The sequence below is a fragment of the Mustela lutreola genome, chromosome 14, assembly GCF_030435805.1.
Source record: "Mustela lutreola isolate mMusLut2 chromosome 14, mMusLut2.pri, whole genome shotgun sequence".
NCBI lineage: Eukaryota > Metazoa > Chordata > Mammalia > Carnivora > Mustelidae > Mustela > Mustela lutreola.
Window position 1 is genome coordinate 49,152,444 of NC_081303.1, and position 18,190 is coordinate 49,170,633.

General features: G+C 53.3%; 1 protein-coding gene across 2 annotated transcripts; it reads left to right on the plus strand.

The window, feature by feature from the left end:
* The first annotated feature begins 4,755 nt into the window (after nt 1-4,755).
* PRELP (proline and arginine rich end leucine rich repeat protein) lies at nt 4,756-18,142 on the plus strand. Of its 2 annotated transcripts, none has more exons than XM_059146031.1 (3): nt 4,756-4,929; nt 12,299-13,278; nt 15,515-18,142. In XM_059146031.1, the coding sequence occupies exons 2-3, from the start codon at nt 12,315-12,317 to the stop codon at nt 15,688-15,690; spliced, it is 1,140 nt and encodes a 379-aa protein (XP_059002014.1). In that variant the 5' UTR covers nt 4,756-4,929; nt 12,299-12,314; the 3' UTR covers nt 15,691-18,142. The 2 variants fall into 2 exon arrangements, with proteins under 2 accessions (XP_059002014.1, XP_059002015.1); XM_059146032.1 differs by having other exon boundaries at nt 4,756-4,919.
* The last annotated feature ends 48 nt before the right edge of the window (nt 18,143-18,190 follow it).

The following is an 18,190-nucleotide window of genomic DNA, read 5'->3' on the forward strand; positions in this document are numbered from 1 at the left end:
GCACACAGTCTTAGAAAGGGCCAGAAGCCCCACCCCCACCCCCACCCCGGGGCCTCCTGGGATGAAGGGCAGCGTAGCCAGCAGCATCCTGGGGGGATATTAACTAGGAACCTTGTGGCCACCCCCACCCCGACATCCTCCTATCCAGGCCCTGGAGCCCCATTAACTCCCCCGAGCTGCTGTCCAATCCCAGGGGGAGGGATACCAAGGAGGACTGAGAGGAAGTTTTCCACCACAAATGAGCGCTGAGATTCGGAAATTAAGTGAAATGGTAGGAGAAAGTAGGAGAAAGCTCGATTATCGAATAACTGAACTACTGAGCTGGTGGCCTGCAGGAGATCCCGGTCACCTACAGCTGAGAAAACGGAGGCTCAGAGAGGACAAGCCAGAAGCTCAAGGTCTCCCAGTTCACACGGAGACAGAACCAGACCCAGACTCGGCACCGCCTACCTTAAAAATGGGACAGGAGGGGGTACCTGGGTGGCTCAGTGGGTTAAAGCCTCTGCCTTCAGCTCAGATCATGATCTTAGGGTCCTGGGATCGAGCCCCGCATCCGGCTCTCTGCTCAGCAGGGAACCTGCTTCCCCCCCTCACTGACTCTGCCTACTTGTGGTCTCTGTCTGTCAAATAAATAAATAAAATCCTAAAAAAGAAAAAGGGACAGGAGGACCAGATGCCCATCAAGAAAGACTGGCCAAATAAATACGGGGCAGAGAGAGAGAGAGAGAGCCTTATATACCAGGATGGAGTGATTGCCGACATAAGCCACTAAGTAAAAATAAAAGAGCGCAGTTGCTCGTACGAATCACTGGTGTGTGCAGTAAATAAATCTAGCAAGACACAAGGAACTGCTATGCTGATTGTCTTCTGGAGGAAGCTGGGGGAGGGGGAGACAGCCAGGGGAAGTAGACTGTACAACCTTCTGTATCTTCTGGATTTTGAATTAAGACACTGTATTACCTGTTCATATTCAAAAACCACATTTTTTATAAAGCGAGTGACAGAGAATCTCCTTGTTCAACCCTCTTAAATGTGATGAAACAGACTCCCACTGAGCGTCCAGGCCGTGCCAAGCCCCTGGTGGGGGCTGTGGGTTATGCCACGATGAGCAGGACGCTACCTCCAACCACCAGGGCTCACTCACCCCAGGTGACCCCGGCCCCCCAGGCTTGGGGTGGGGGGATAAGCCACCAATGGACTCCCACAGCTTCTCACTGTTCCGCACTTGCCAGGATCCTCGGCCACCTCATGCTGTGAGCCTCAGTGGGTGAGGGGCGAGGGTCCCTCCCAGGGCCCCCCTCTGTGTGCCTGATGACCACGGGGCAGTCTGAGCCAAAACAACTCCAGGCCACACTGCTCCTTCCTGGTAGAGGCTGGGGTGGGGCGGTGGGGAGGTGAGGAGTCTGAGCTGCCTCCCTTCTGTATTTTGATGGAAAGGATGGGACACAGTCATACCCTTTCTTCTTGGGCTGCGAGTTTCACTGCTTGTAACAAAACGGCCATTGCCGTCATCGGGGTCAAATAAGCAGAGAGCTATGAGCTCTCAGATAGTTTCAACCTGGGAGGGAGGGTGAGTGGGTCCAGGGTCTCTGTAAACATAGGTCCAGTCCGCCACACTGGAGCGTGGCCTCCCTCCCCTGCCTCTCTCCCCGAATTGGCCCCACATCTCCCACCGTGGGCCCCCCAACCCCATCAAGCTGCCCCAGCCCCCTCCTAGGAGCCACCAGCAGCAGCAGCCAACATATCCTGACTTTTCACCACCGTTGTTGTCCTCATGGGAAGAGATCAATGCCTCCCTTGGGGTAAAGCTTTGCCAGGTGGGGTCTCCAAGACTTAAAGAGAGGAAGCTCTTTCTGGAAGAGTCTCAGGTCAGCGTCTGGCTCTATGAAACCAGTGAACCACAAAATGTTTTCCCATCTGATGTTTCCAATGACCCTTGAGTTATCCTGCATGTGCCCTGGACAGGACATGGGTAATTATCTTAGATCCGCTCACCAACCAGCTAGAGTAGCAGAACTGAGATGTGAGCCCAGGGTCCAGACCCCGCATCTCAGGCTCTCTTCACACTCGGGCTGGAGGAGAAATCCGGGGTCACCTAGCACAAACTCACATTTTCAGATGAGGAACCGAGGCCAGAGAGGGAGAGAGGCATCTGCAAGTTCACACAGAGTGTGGAAGGCAAGGACGCAGCCCCCTGTCTCCCACTCTAGAGGCGGTTTTGTCCTCTACCGAGCAGATGAGAAAGGCAGCTTGACTGGGAGAACCTGCCACCTTCGCCCTTACAGCATCCCCAATTTGCCCCAACTCACTTCGTTTCTCAGTTGCTGACCCTGGACCAGGGCTTATGACCTCAAACATCTCCCGGAACAGGCAGGGAAGTAATTAAGGGAGATAATCTAGCCTGTTGACTCTACGATAAGACAGCACCAAAGGATGGTGATTGTCTTCAGTTGGGAAGTGCTTTCTCTGCCTAAAAGCTTCAAATCCCACTTCTGAAAATATCAATGCTTTGGGGTGACCGGTGGCTCAGTCTGTTGACTGTCAGACGCTTGGTCATGATCTCAGGGTCATGGGATCTCCGGGTCATGGGATCAAGCCCTGCTTGGGATTCCTTCCCCCTCCTTCTCCCTCCCCTCTGCACCTCCCCCAGCTCACGTTCTCTCTCTAGAATAAATACATAAAATCTTTGAAAAAAATCAATGCTTAAAAATATTCTAGTGGGTTTTGTGGAGTAGGAGGTATGGATGGACCAAGATGGGCCATGAGTTGGTGATTGTGGAAGCGTGCTGTTGGATATATTGGGTTATTAATACTATTCTGTAATATGTACTGTGTATTGAAACTATTGTGTAATATGTAAATGCATATGTGTTTTCAATTTGCCATAATTAAAAGGGTTTTTTTGTTGTTGTTAATGAGCTATCAAAATACATGTTGGGTTCTCAAGCCATTCTAGATCCACAGGCCACCAATTAGCAAACCCTACTCTGGAGATTCCAGAATATTCCCTTGGTCATCTGTATGCTTCATTTAGATTCTCTCTGCAGAGCCTGGGACAAGGCAGGGGAGGGAGGAAGGAAGGGAGAAACACTGACTTGACAGGGCTTGGAGATGGTCATCATCAAGGAGCACAGACTCTGGGATGGAACCCCATGGAAATGGAAGCAAGTCACACACACACACACACACACACACACACACACACACACCCCTGCTCTATCTCCACCCTTTTCTCCCCCACTCACCCTCTCTGCGCCTCATGTATCTTGCTTATCTTTAACTCCCTTACCACCTGGCATCCTAAGGAAACCAAGCAAGTCTAGGGGTCTACAGGAGGAGACATATCCCATCTGGATGAAAACTGAAATTCAGAGGTGGCCTGACACATCCAGGGCTAATGTGGGTCTAGAATTGTGCTGACTTCCAGCAAGACCTTCCCAGCAGAGTGTGGAAGGCATGAGCTTTAGGGGGAAGGGGATAAGGAGAGAAGTGGGGTTTTTTTTTTTTTTCTTTCTCCATTACTTAGGCTGATTCCCAGGCACATCCCGAACATCTTCCTGGTTTCTAAAGCTCCCCCCCCCCACCACCACCATTTATGATATCATCGAACCCTCCCAACCCTGGGAGGCAGGTGTCTTCCCCACCATGGAGATGAGGACACAGAGCCTCCACATGATCCGGGGACCTGCCCAAAACAGCACAGCTTGTAAGTGGCAGAGCCCGGGGCCATGGACCTTAATGTCAGGATTCCTTCCTCTACCCCAGATTGGAGGCGGGTGGAGGCAGCTCCCTGTCACTGGACTCCATGGCTCTATCTGGGATGACAAAAAAAGTAAACACTGAGTTTTCTAAGTAGTTGCCTGGGGCAGCAGGAAGTCTTGCTGGGCACTACTTATCTGCAAATGTGTTGTGGCTTTTTAATTAAGGGAGATTGTGGGAGAGTGATGGTCTTGCTTGAAATGGTCTTCTGGGATGATGTGGAGAGGGGGTGTTTGGATTTCCTCATGTACTGTGTGAGGACCATACAGCCCTGGATCTCCCCTGAGCGTGAGATTATGGAGAAATTGAAAGATGACACTGATATTGTTCACGTGAGCTAGGGATAGAGACTTCAGGTCTTACATCATATCTTCATTCTGTCTGCCTGTGCTGTGTGACCCCCAGGCCAGACTCGTCCCTCTCTGGTCCTCAGAGCATCCCTCCGGAAGCCAAATCAATGCCATCTGCCTGGCAGTTCACTGTCCAGCAAGACCCCACCCCCTTGGAACCCTCCCAGAGGAGGTAAGAAGGGCTGGGTGGTCACTGTTCAGAGGAAATAACTCACACGCCTCCCTGGTTTGGGAATGTAGCACCAGGGAGGTGATAGGCATCAGAAGCCCGGCAATGGTGAGGAGGAGGAATGGCACAGGCTGGGGCCGGACCCAGTTACGCAGCTCTGGCCTGTACAGAGCTTGCTTTTCATGCCTTCTTCCTCTGTTAATTTGGCTTGTTTTCCAAACATGGGTCCAACCATCTCCCCCCAGAAGCAACAGCGGCAGAAGGAAATGTTATTAAAAACGAGTCCGTTAGTGGGCATGGTGTGTGGATGGAGTCTCTGGGAGTTTTGGCTGCCAAATAAAGACTTTATTGTTGTCATTCCTCCTTTCCCAAGCTCCCTGCCTCCCTCCCTCCCCCCCCTCCTCCCTTCCCTCCTCCTTCTCCTCCCTCCCTACAATCTGCCTGTCCCTCCCCCTAACCTAACCTCCCCACCCCACTAGGATCTGGTAGAAGAAAAGTCAGGCAAACACAAGCACGCAGGCACCACTGGGAGATCAGAACTTCTGGCTGGCTCTCTGCTGCCACAGCTCCACCGAAAGGGTTGGGGAGGAAGAGGGGGAGCCCTGCCGGGGGACTAAGCCCACAACTGAGAGGAGAGGCAGGTGCGTACAGGTAAGCCCAGTGGGGAGATGGGGGGAAGACTCCTTCCTCCAGCAGGTTTCCTCCTATCGATCTATCTGTCCCACTGACCTTGCTGATCTGGTCTCTGCTGATCTCTCTACCTCCCTTCCTTCCTTCCTTCCCTCCTCCCACCACCTCGTCTCCTCTTGATGTAGGAAAGACGCCTTTCAGATGAGCTCCAATAAGGCTTCCACATTTCTTCTGAGCCCTCCTCCTCTGCCTTCTCTCCCTCACTCTGCCCATGTATTTGCTCCATGCACAAGTTCAACGTTCTTGGTTCAGAGGTTTGCCGCAGCACAGGGAGTTAAGCGGAGCACAGTATTCCTACACAGCAGGTGTTTCTATGGAAACCTGACTCTAGAACCCATTTCTTCGCACCTTTCGTGTATCGTCACACACTGCCAACCAGGGCGCACACATGTCACATGGAGGCTGCGTTTTCACTGCACACGCACACATACGTACACACACACACGCAGTAGAAAGATGTCCTGTCTGTTCACCTCCACACTAGGCATCCCACATGCTGAGCCGGAGCATGGAGACCAGCTGCCTGTAGACACACACACACACACACACACACACACACACACACTCCATCTTGTCTTTCACACTCTCACATGCTTCCCCAGCTGGAAGAGCAAAGAGAAAGTGCGCTTTCCCACTGAGATGGCAGAGCCAAAAGAAAATCCTGTGTCCTAAGCTGAGGCCGAGAGGGAGGAGGTGAACCAGAGCAGGAACTGGAAGGGGGTTTTTCAATCTTTAGAACTTAATTGGGTAGGAGGGAGAAAAAGTGCCTTTCCAACCCGCACAGTCCTCCCAGTAGCTCTGCCTTCCCCTCTCTGGTCCAAACCACTTGGCTTTTGGAAAGAAAGGGAAGAAAGCAACCCAGCTTCCAAGACTTGGAGGTCCGAATTCCCAGCTCTGGGGGTAGCTCGTTTGGTTTTTTTTTCTGCAGGCAGCCAGAAAAGGCTTCGCTTTAAAGCTATTTCAAAATCATCAGGCAAAGGAGCCTGTGGCAGAGGGCAAGAAGACAGTAATTCCTTAGTCAGGGAGGGGAAAGCTAAAGTGGGTCATTGAATGGGGCTCCTTTCCAGGTAGCCCCTCCCTCCCCGCAACTTATTCAAGTCTGCCATAGCAGCGAGAGTGTGTCCCGGGGCAGGTCGATGGGCAGATCAGGGTCGCCAAATATGTTCGATCTTCAAAATCACTTGGGGCAAGGTGGGGGGCCCGAGAGCTTACTAAAAATATAGATGTCTGGACCCGTCACTCCAGACCTTCCAGATGGAGCCCAGGAATCTCCTGTTTAATGCTTGAGGGGTTCCTGACGGTCAGTCAGGGTTTGAGAACCTGAGTCAGGGGCCCAGGACTCAGGGCAGTGTTAGCTGGGCAGAAGAGCTTTGTGGTGTCCTGGACAAGAGCCGTCTGGTAGAGGACCTCCAGAGTGTTCCACATGGGCCACCGTCTTCTGGGGCATGGGAACAAGCTCCTGGAGGAATAGGGGCGATCTGCTGTGGGCTCTCCCCTCCTTCCCTGAAAGCACCGGCAACCACATCCTACGGAACATCCCAGAAAGTTCCCCCAAGATAGCTCCAAAGAGCTTGTTTCCTTTCACTTGCTAATGCACCTGCCCTGGGCACTGGACTGGGCCTTTTCCCCATCCCTCCTAGATCTCCTCTCCCCCTGCCCCACAGCTGTCTCTCCTGATGTGCTCAGAGCCAGGACAGGCTCTGCACTCCTCCTCCCCCTCCCCGGTAGGCATCCCCATTTCCTGGGCAGGTGAGGGAAGACTATCAAGGCTGGAAGGGGCAAAAAAGCCAGGTGCAGAAGGTTGGGAGGGGAAGTCAGAGATCACAGGGGGCCCCAGAGCCAGCTAAGGAGGTGGGACTGAGCCTTCCCTGGCCAGCATCCCCACAACTGCCACAGAAAGGCTTCAGGTGGGGTTAGTGAATTGAAAAGACAAAGTAAGCCTCCCTCCACCCCAGGCGACTGGGGGCCTCTGTGGCCTCTCCAGATAGTTGGTTCTAAGACCCATGTGTGGCATCACAGGCCCCAAAGGGAGGACACTGCTCTGTGTGGAAGAGCTGGGGGAAATCCAGGAGCCAGCACCCACCCGTCTCTGCCTTTGGGTGGAGGGCAGGGCTGCCCTCTCGCTAAGCCAGAGGGAAAGAGACACAGTTACTTTGAAAATACGCCCACAGCAGCTTAATGTTCACTGAGCACTCACTTTAAACACATTTGCTCATTTAATCCTCAGAACAATCTGACAGGAAGCTGTTAATACGCCCACTTTACAGACGGGACAATGGAGCTCAGCAGAGGGAGGTTTGCGCCAGCGGATCCAGCAACAGGAGACTTGCGGGGTTGGGACCCAGCTCTATGAGTGCTCAAGGCATCAGACAGATTCTTCAAGGCTTTCTTCAGGGATGGGGGATGCTGGGGATAGAGGCAGGACGAAGGGTACAGTGAGGCACCAGGCTGTCAGAGGACAGCCCTCTCTCCCCCTGCTCCGTTCCTCGTCCCTCAGAAGGGAAGACGTGCTCTTCTGGACTAGTGGCCTCAGGCCAAAAAAACTTCATTCTGTTTACACTTTGCCTTGTGGTAGACGCTGAGGAGACAGATGGTCTCTGCATAATAGTGTTATATTTATTTTTAGTATTTCTTGATCTGTGGTTCATTTTAAAGTCGCTTATCACACTTGATTCTGACAACAACTGGGTGAGGAATATAGGGATAGGAAAATGTGTTATCCCCATTTTACAGGTAAGGAAACTGAGGCTGAAGACAGGGTCACGTAATTAGGTAGCGGAAGACAGGCCAAGAACCCTTCCCCCAGGTCTGGTATCCCCACTGTCCCAGTCAGCTCACCCTTACACTGACTCACCCCCCAGGAAAGGGACGGCTGCATCAGTAGTGTTGAAGTCATCATCGCCTCCATATCAGACCGCTCGTTCCCTGAGGACCACATGAGCCCTACTTGGAGGGGCTCAGGCAGCCTGGAGGGGAAGGCGGCTTGTCTCAACTCCTCTGCTAGCAAATGACCACCTGATTCTCCTGGCTTCCAGCCTCCTTCTGGGCTTCTGGAAGAGATAAAGGGAGCCGGACAGCTTTCAGAAGTCTGGGTGTAGAACAGAAGGGACAAAGAAAGAGGGTCACCCCAGTGTCCATGACTGTGGCTCTGGGGCCAGGGACAGCCCCCTTCTCCACAGAGGGGTGACTGGCTAAGACATGGAGGCTTAGGGATGACCAACTAAGCAGGAAATCTGGCAAGAATAAGACTGCCAGTGAGTATAGCTGACCCTTGGAAAAGCACAGCGGTTGGGGTGCCAAACCGCACAACACAGTCGAAAATCTGCATGTAACTGTTGATTCCCCCCCAAACTGATAGCCTACCAGTGACGAGAAGGTTAACAGTGGATTAACACATATTTCGTATGCTAACACTGCATTCTTAAAATGAGGTAAGCTAGAGAAAAGAAATGTGATGTGAAAAGTCATAAGGAAGAGAAAACACGTTTATAGGACTGTACATGCAAGTACTAAAAAATCTGCGTGTGAGTGGACCCACGATGTTCAGACCCGTGTCGTTGAAGGGTCAACTGGAGTGTGGAGTAATCCTCCTTCAACCCACTGGGGAGACACACGCAACCTTCCTCCCAGCCCAGCCCCAATCCCAGACTCTCCAAGTAAAACCAATCACCCTTAAATTTGCCCGTACTGATGTGACAAACCCACGTGAATTTCAGCCCAGCCCTGCCCGGAGCCTCAGTGTTGCGCTAGTCCTGGGCGTCCGAGCCTCAAATGAATGAATTCATGAGCCAGGCAGGGATGAGGGCCAGTTCACTTTAAAAGTCAGTCTCGCTCAAGAACCGGCTCTTTTATAAATAAATAGGTGAAGAGAGGAACCCCCTGCCCCTGGTGGAGATTTTCTGCTTTACAGCATATGCGAGTGATCTCATTTTGTCCTCGCACAAATGATGAGACAGGGGAGGAGGGTCAGAGCCAGGATGCAAGCCCAGATCTCCAGTACTTGGAACTGAAATTCCAGCTGAGAACTCTCGCAGGGAATGTTCCCAAGCGAGAGAGTGGGTGTTAGCTTGGGCTTTGCCCCCGTGAAGCAGCAGCTCTCTTGAGCCAGTGCTGGGGCACGGAACTGCGGGCGCTGGGGCATGGGAGCCCGACCACGGAGCGGGGAGCACCACCTGGCGAGAAAGTTGGGGCTGGGGAGGTGTGCCTACAAGAGAGCACGGAATTTAGAAATCGTGCCCACTCCTGACCCACCCCAAGGGTGTTTATGATTGGACGGAAGGCTCTGGAAGGCAGAAGAAGAAGTATGACTTCGGGCTTCGGAGTCCAGGGGCCTCCACCCTGTCACACAGATTCTGCTTTCGGGGACTTGGAACCTCGCTGAGGACCCCGGGGAGCCAGGGCTGCGGTCAGGACCTCCGCCTCTGGACACTCGGGCTACAGCAGGAAGAGGCGTTGCCCATTGTAAAAAGCCTTAGAAATGAACTCTGTTTTCTCAAGAAAGAAGCATGGAGACACACACACACACACACACACAGAGACACACACACACACACACACACACACACACACACACACACACAGTAGAGAGTGGTTGAGCCCTGGGGCTTAGAAGGGGAGCTGAGCAGAGGCAGTGTTTCTCCATGGGACTGGCACAGAGAACTTTTCCTCCGAACCCTCCTCCTGGCTCTGAGAGGAGCTTGGCCAGCCTCAGAGGTTTGGAATGTAGAAAGGTCACACAGCGGGTTGGGGGTTGAGGCCTGGGAGTGAGGGGAAGATAAGAGAAGTTCCAAAAGGGTCTGACGCAGGAGCTTGGGATGGGGAAGACTTATGCTCACTGTGGATGGAAGGAGCACTCTCCCTCCTGACCATGAGCCCCTCGGGGACATCCGTGAGCAGTCCCAGAGCCCCACAGAGGGGCCTTTGCTGGACGCTCTGGACAAGTTTTACTTGCTTAACTCAAGGTCTGATACCTGGTAGATGTTGCTGGTGACAAAGGCAGGGAAAGGAAATGGGGAAGCCCGCAGCCAGGTCTGGGGAGCCTCCCTGAAGCAGCACTTCCCATCCCGAGAAACCTCTGGCTTATCTCCGGCTCCCAGGTAATTAGAAAATAAAAAAAAAAAAAAAACCACTGGAACAAATAGGGCCATAAACATTGGGGCTTTTTAAAAATGTTTGCATTCCGCATACTAATCTTTAACCACCCCTTTAAAGGGCATATGACTGTGCTATCTTCAAGAAAATTATAGGACTTACGACATATTAATTCATAGTTCACCAATCCTAAGTGGTGAGCTTGAGTTTACAATGGTTGTCTGTTCTTTTCAGGCCTGTGGGACTGTTGGATCCTCAGCTGGAGGTAAAGCCAAGGATCTAACCGCATGGTTCTTCTTCATGACAGGAGGCCAGGGAAATGACCCTCGTGGACCCCCTTGGAGAGGCCCGCTTGGGGAGGGACCCCCTAAATGGGAGATGGAGAAGGAACAGAGCCCACAGGGCAATCTCTTCCCCGCTCCTTCCCTCTCTCCTGTCCCTCCCTCCCATTCTCAGAGTACTGTGTAAGGACTCACACACATACACACAGTGAACATGTGAACATGAACTTGGTTATGTGTGTGGTGCGGGGAGGTGTGTGTGTCTGTGTGTGTGCGCATGACAGAGAGCGAGCAGGGTAGGCACGAAGGGTGTCTGTTAAAAGGGGCAGGGAGACACCCTCTACCCCCTGGGGTTGTGCTCTGCCCTCTCTCACCTTCAGTGCCTCCTGAGCCCCTGGCCCAGGACTATGCCGCTGGTGAGCGGTTTCTAGCATCTTCCTTTGAGCAAAGCCAGCAAGAAGCATCCAAGGGAGGCCTGGAAGCTCATGTGGGCTCAGAGGAAATCCAGTGAGAGGCCTGGCCCAGGGGCAAAATCCCAAGGTCCAGATGCAGCTGGGGACACAAGGTGGAGGCCCACCCTAGGTCAGAGAGCCTATACCCCGGCCCCCCCACCAGGACTCCAGAAGGGGAGGGGCAGACACCACCTCCTGAGACTGGTAGCAAGGTGGGCCAGGGGAAGCAGTGTGGGAACAGAGACGACTGAAGGCCCCAGTGGGGGAGAGCGGACAGGATGGCCAGGGGAGGTAGCTAGGGGACCGGCCAGTCAGTGGGCAGCCCTGGTCCTCTCGCTGTTCTTCAAGCTTGATTCAACACAACCCACGTGATCCCCTCTGAAGGCTCATCAGAGCCCCTGGGGAGCACAGCCCCAAAATAGCCCTTGATGACCTATTCCGCTATGTCACAGGGGCCAGCAGGAAATTTTTCATATCCAGTCTCAACACCAGCAGCTCCAGTGGATGTGGGGGCGGCGAGACAGAGTCAGAAGAAATGAAAGTGATTTCCCCACAGCTTTTGATCCTTGCCCTGTTTATTTTCACAGGAGCCTCCACATCTGGGGAGAAATTCTTGGTGTGCCTCTGGCTGGCAAAGAGTAGCGCTCCCTGAGCCCGGAGTGGGTGGGTGGGGGGAGCAAGCAGGGGCGGACCCAAGACGGGAGCGTGTCTACAGCATTTTCCGTTCTTTCCAGGACCTCCGCAAGCCCTGCTCTGGAAGTCAGGAGACCCCCCTGCCCAGGTTTTTGTCCCGGGTTTGCTGTTCAATAGATTCCTCGCCTGGGCAAGCCACTTCCTCCCTCCAGGACCCCCCATTTCTGTAAATCACAGAATCTGGGCTTGAAGGGTGGATTTCAAATCATTTTTAACAACACGGCACTTCTTTCAAATACATGCTTTGGTTAAACCTCTCTACACAGCAGATTTAAAAATACTGAGTGGCTAAGGTTGGCACAGGGGCGAGCTGGGGATGTCCCAGGGCCGCCCACTCGGTCTCCCTCCCTCGGGGGACTCCACAGAACTGGGGGCACAGTCTGAAAACAACTGAATTGTGGGATCTCTAAGGACCCTTCCAGATGGACCGCTTAGGACCCTATGGCTCATGTCTCCTAACATCCCTCTTCTAGGAACAGGATGATTTTCTCACGCTGTAAGTGGGGAGACCAAGCACTTGAGAGGCTAAGGGTCTTCTCCAGCAAGTCCCAGAGCTCCTGAGTCACAGCTGATGTGTGCCTTCTGCCAGGATGGCTCACCCTCACCAGAGCAGGCTAGGTCTTTGGCTGGGGGTCCCGACCCTCAAGTCCATGTTATTTTCTTACTTGCTGGGTACAGGCCGACAAGAGATGCTTTGACAGGTCTCTCCCACAGCCCCCCTGGAGCCCATCCTGGCCAACTCTTGTGCCAAGACAGGGCCTCTAACTCCAGAGGTCCAGCAGGCTAGTAACTTCCTGTGTCTCCTCCCTGCAGGTGTGTCACCTGGACCATGAGGTCATCCCTCTACTGGCTCCTCCCACTTCTCCTCATCTTGGCCTCGGTGGCCCAAGGCCAGCTGACAAGGCGACCAAGACCCAGGCCCAGGCCCAGACCCAAACTCAGGCCCACACCCAGCCTTCCTCCGCCCCATGAGCCATCGGAGCCTACAGACCTGCCCCCTCCTCTCCCACCAGGACCCCCCTCTATCTTCCCTGACTGCCCCCGGGAATGCTACTGCCCCCCGGATTTCCCGTCCGCCCTCTACTGTGACAGCCGCAACCTCCGGAAGGTCCCTGTCATCCCCCCACGCATCCATTACCTCTACCTGCAGAACAACTTCATAACGGAGCTCCCCGTGGAGTCCTTCCAGAATGCCACCGGCCTGAGGTGGATCAACCTGGATAACAACCGGATTCGCAAGATAGACCAGAAGGTTCTGGAGAAACTGCCCAGTCTGATATTCCTCTACATGGAGAAGAACCAGCTCGAAGAGGTGCCCTCGGCCCTGCCCCGGCACCTGGAGCAGTTGAGGCTCAGCCAGAACCAGATCTCCAGAATCCCGCCTGGTGTCTTCAGCAAGCTGGACAGCCTGCTGCTCCTGGATCTCCAGCACAACAAGCTAAGCGATGGTGTCTTCAAGCCCGACACCTTCCAGGGCCTCAAGAACCTCATGCAGCTCAACCTGGCCCACAATATCCTGAGGAAGATGCCCCCCAAGGTGCCCACGGCCATTCACCAGCTCTACCTGGACAGCAACAGGATCGAGACCATCCCGAATGGCTACTTCAAGGGTTTCCCCAACCTTGCCTTCATTCGCCTGAACTACAACAGGCTGTCAGACCGGGGGCTCCCCAAGAACTCCTTCAACATCTCCAACCTGCTCGTGCTCCACCTGTCCCACAATAAGATCAGCAGTGTGCCTGCCATCAACAACAAGCTGGAGCACCTGTACCTCAACAACAACAGCATAGAGAGTGAGTGGGGGCGGGGCGGGGCCACAGCCACAGCCATGGCCACGGCCACGGCCTCAGCCAGGGAAGTGGAGGCTCTTATTGCCTCAATCCCTTCTAGGAGCTTAGAGTGAGGGGGAGGGGGCGGGTAGAGCAAAAACGCACCCAGTGTGGCACTGGACTTCAAATCTTGACCTTGCTACTTACTGTCTGTGTGACTTTGAGCAGATATTTCCCCTCTCTCGGAAGTTTTCTCACCTGTAAAATGTGAATGGGAAAAATACCTTCGGTCACAAAGTTGATATGAAGATTTAATAGGTTAATATGGACCAAGTACCCAGAATACCATGTTTGGAGGGTAACAGCTCTTCCTCCCCATCCTTTCTCACTAGTCCCAGCTTCTCTGCCCTCCAGATCTACCGGTAAGGTAGACATGGAACATGGTCTGGAACATTCTTGTGAAAGCAAAACAGTGACATGTTCTGAATCTCACTTCTCTGAAATGTCCTGGGCCTGTCCCCTGCACAAGCTGGCAGCTGGGAGAGGAAGCATGAGGCTAGGTTTTGAAGAATCTTAAAAAGATGTGCACAGCAAGGCAGATATATACTCGGGGTAGGCAGCTGGTAAAGATGTGGCAGCCAGAAGAGCAAGCCAGTGTGCTGGTGCTTTCTGAATTTAGCTGGAAGGCGGGACTACTTAATCACATAAGATAGCACATTTCAGGCAGAATTTGCCCAAACTAAATCTGTATAGGGTCCTGGGCTAGGGGAAAAAATTGCAGCCCGGAGGCAGAGGCTGGAAGTCCCAGCTTTTCTTCGATCAACAATGTCAGCTCTGAGCAGAGTATCGACAGAACGCTTTAAAAGCAAGGGAGAATATTATCTGGTCCTTGAACTAAACCAGGCTCCATCCACACCAGGAATGTAGCAGCAGTAGGGTTGAAGGGGATAGGGGAAAGGGCAGCACCCCTAAGAGAACATCAGGAATCCTTCATTTCCAAGCCAAAGAATGAGAGGGAGATTGTTGAATTTCTAGATTCTTGAAACAAATGAATAGGTTCATTCACTCATCTGGGGTAATTATGGGAAGTAGGGGAGGGCTTTTTTTAAAGCTTGCAAAAAACAAATTCAGGAAAAGGGGAAACTGTTTAATTTTATCCTGCAGGTCGTGAACTGATGGAATGCATTACCCCAAAAGCTAGATAGGCCGAAAATCCAGGCAGAATGGCCAGCAGTCTCTCTTGGGGTGTGGAAGGGCAGGCTGCTAGGGGACATCCAGCCCTTGGAAGCCAAAGTCAGAAAAATCACACTCCCTCCACCTGTCTCCTCTGTGCCCAACCTATCTCCAGTGTCACCAACGGACAGAGAGGGTGGAGCCCAGCCCTAGGTCAGCGTGATAACCATGTTCTCAGCAATGACTTCATGCTGCCTCTTGCCCTGTCCTTGACAGTCTGCACAATGCCTTTGCCAACATCCTCTCATCTGGACGGACGGGCAGGTACCACTCTCACCACTTCACAGATCTGGGAACTGAGTTGGGTGGTAGGTCACAGTCCAAAGTCACAGTGGTCATGCGAAAAAAAATCCACTGATTTTTTGCTACTCCAATGATGAAGAGAGGAAGAAGGAGACCAAGTAGAAGAAGAGCATCACTAACAACAACGCTGACCCTACAGATGATGAAAGAAGCAAGATTTAGGGGGAAGAAGAAACTCATGCAGAAGATGACAAACCTGCCCTCACCTCACCAGAGGTGGAGGAGACAATGGAATGTTGTTTTCCATTTGAAAGCCTACCACACAGCTGACCTGTCCGGCTTATCTCCCTAGGATATCTCTCTGTGCTAGTTACTACTCCCGGATTCTACTGTGACCTTCGCTGCCTCTACAACTTCCTTCAAATCGGGAGGTCACTCTAGTGGAACCCCATCCCCCACATCTCCACCCGCTGGGGTCCCAACCATCTCTGAAAGTCCAGCTCCCTGCTGACTTCCTCCATGACTCTACCCAGTGAATTTCCAACAACAATGGTTGATTGGTTCTGACTTAATTGGTTCTAAAGTAAAGTGAGCCTGGGGGTGGGTAGGGTTGACTCATCCTTGGTCACACATTCTCAAGGTCGACCAAATTCCAGAGAAGAGCACTCCAGTTCTTATCCTCAACGGCCCACCCCCTTCTCCCTCCTCATCTTTGCCTCCAGCCTTGTCTGTCCCTATCGCCCCCACCCATGTGCCAGCTGACTTCTCCCTTCTTTCTCCACAGAGATCAATGGGACCCAGATTTGCCCCAACAATCTAGTTGCCTTCCATGACTTCTCCTCGGATCTGGAGAACGTGCCACACCTCCGCTACCTGCGGCTGGACGGGAACCATCTGAAGCCACCTATCCCACTGGACCTCATGATGTGCTTCCGTCTGCTGCAGTCCGTGGTCATTTAGGCCTTACTCTGCCCCCTGGATCGCCTCTGACCGCACTTGAATGCTGGTGGCCCGGGTGCCTGTGCTCACCGTTCGCGTCCTCTCTCCTCCTTTCTTACTCCCAGCTTTGCCTTTCTTCTCCCACCTCCCCGAGGCAGGGACTAGCCACGTGCTCTGCTGCTCCTGAGGCTTTTAGAGCAAGACTTCTAAGGGCTTGATTGGGTTCACCCAGCTCAAGGACACACACTGCACATCCTCACTTCTGGCCCCAGCAGCACAGAGCTGTGCCCAAAGACAACCTCTTCTCTCCCTCCTCCTCTACCCTCACACTCCCGGCTAAGTCGGGACCATGGGCTAACATCTGGAACTTGGTCCCGGCCGAAGCAAGCAGAAGGTGGTCAGAACAGCCCAGAGGTGAGGTTTGGAAAGTCCTGCTGGAGACTCCAACATCATGGGCAGCTCTGGCCCCGACAGACCCCTTAGCCATGGATCCCGCCTTCCAGAAATGCTGCTCTGCCGCCCTGTTCGCTGGCACCAGACGTTGTGCTGGCTCTTTACCAGCCCGTGTTCTCCAGCAAGGAAGTGCAAGGGAAGGGCTGAAGGAGGGTGGAGGGTCAGGGTTCCCACAAGGGCCTGCCTCTGGCAGTTTCTTCACAGGACCAGCTCGGGCCCTTCTCAGCACACGCCCTCCTGGCTGGGCCTCTATCTCAAGAGTAAGAGCAGGGAGCCAAGGAGAAGAATAGTTCCAGGAACTTGGAATCAGCTAGTGGGAGAGGGGTGGGAGTCCGAGCCCCGGGGTGGGGCCCCTGTGGGTACAGATGGGTCCCGCAGCCCCCTTGCCCTTGTGATGCCCTGGGCCCCTCGGTGTCCATAGGGTCCGGTGCCACCAGCCCCACCCCACCATCTGTTCTCAATCAGCGCAATGGCCCAATCCGGTCCAAAGCCCGGAAGCAGTTCATGAGAAAGTATTCTGGGAAGGGCAGAACCCCGGGAATCTCCCAGAAGCCTGTTCCACAAGCACAGATGGACTTCCCCACGCTAAGGCAGGCACATCAGTGACACCTGGTGGCTGGTGCAGCTCCCAGCTGGCTCCTGTCTTCCTCACCTCTCTTTGGGCTGGTTTTACAAGGTCAAGGAGCTGGCCTCAGGTTCCAACTTGAAGAGCCATGGGCCGTGCGCACGGTCGCTCCTCTGGGATGTAAAGGATGCAAAGTGACAGAGGCCTTGAGGCCAGGGGCTGATGTCCACCACGAGTGAGCACAAGTGGGAACCTTCAGGAACCCAGGTGAGGATGTGGTTTGTTCCTGTTTGCTGTCTGACCTTGCGGGTCCCTTCTGCCCACAGCCCTCATGTCTGGAAGCTAAGGGGGTAGATAAGATGCCCCGCCCAGGTCTCTCCAACATTCCCGGTCTAGTCCGAGGCTCCACTCTTTAAACCGTGCTCTGATTATCTCTTATCCCTGCCTCTCGCAGTAATTTATTCCCTATATGGACTGTCCCTCCCCCTGGAAAATCCCCTCCCCTCTGCCTGGGCCAGGTGAGCGGCTTGGCTGGCCTCCAAGCAGAGCCTGGGCCCCACAGGGTTCACTCACCTCCCCCCTCTCCTTCGTTCTTCTAGTAGACGCTGCCCTTCTTCAGCTCTCTAGTGTGTATGGCAGCGGGGGGTGGGGGAAGGGGGTGGATGTTCTAGAAACAAGGAGGACACATGCCCAGCCTCATTAGGCTGAGAAAAGTTCCAGAAATTTTTAGCAAATTGGATTAAGCTAGGTCCCTAACTTCAAGAAATTCCCATTATAGTCCATCTTACCTTTCTCTTTAGCTCATTTACAGAATACAGGGCCCACTTCCTCTTAGCCTCCCTCTCGCATTCTCCCATATACCTGCCCCGTCTTTCCTAGCTGCCTCTGGTTTCTCCAAGGCTCCTGCTTAAAGTCAATATATTATCGTGGCTGTAAGCAACCCGGTGCTAAGGCCTGGATAAGCCCCGCTTCTGCACGGTCTTCACCCCTCACAACATCTGCCCCTCGGAGGAGGCCCTCAGGGGAGCTTGGTGCCTGTGGTCCCCCTGGGGACAGGGGACATTTCGGCTCGTGCAAACCTAAACTTTTGTTTCGCAGCAAAACCATCCCCATCATCTCATCAACCCCATGTAGATGACGTCTCTTTCCTCCATGGCTCCCTGCAGCTGTAAGCTAGAAGGGATTTGAGTGAAATTGCCTTTAAGCGATACCCCCCCTCACCCCAACACACACACACACAATGTGCTGACCTCCCGCGGATTTCAGGAAGCCCCTCCTCCATACACAAATTCATTCTTCCAGTGCCACCAACACCTACGTACACAGGTGTGTGAGTAGATGCGTGGGTTACTCTACATATATCTGTTCCTTCTTCAAAACCATGATAACCTTGTGAAACAACTTTTACACTCCAACATGCTTCACAGCAGAGGAAATAAAGGAATATGAAAAATCTCCTCCTTGAACTTGACAGCGTGAACAAGTCAAGACTACCTTGAAGCG

What these genes read in the sequence shown, in the direction of transcription:
- PRELP (XM_059146031.1), top strand. Translation starts at nt 12,315, where the DNA reads ATGAGGTCATCCCTCTACTGGCTCCTCCCACTTCTCCTCATCTTGGCC. An exon ending in CAACAACAACAGCATAGAGA is followed by an intron (nt 13,279 to 15,514) that starts GTGAGTGGGGGC and finishes CTTTCTCCACAG; the next exon opens with AGATCAATGGGACCCAGATT.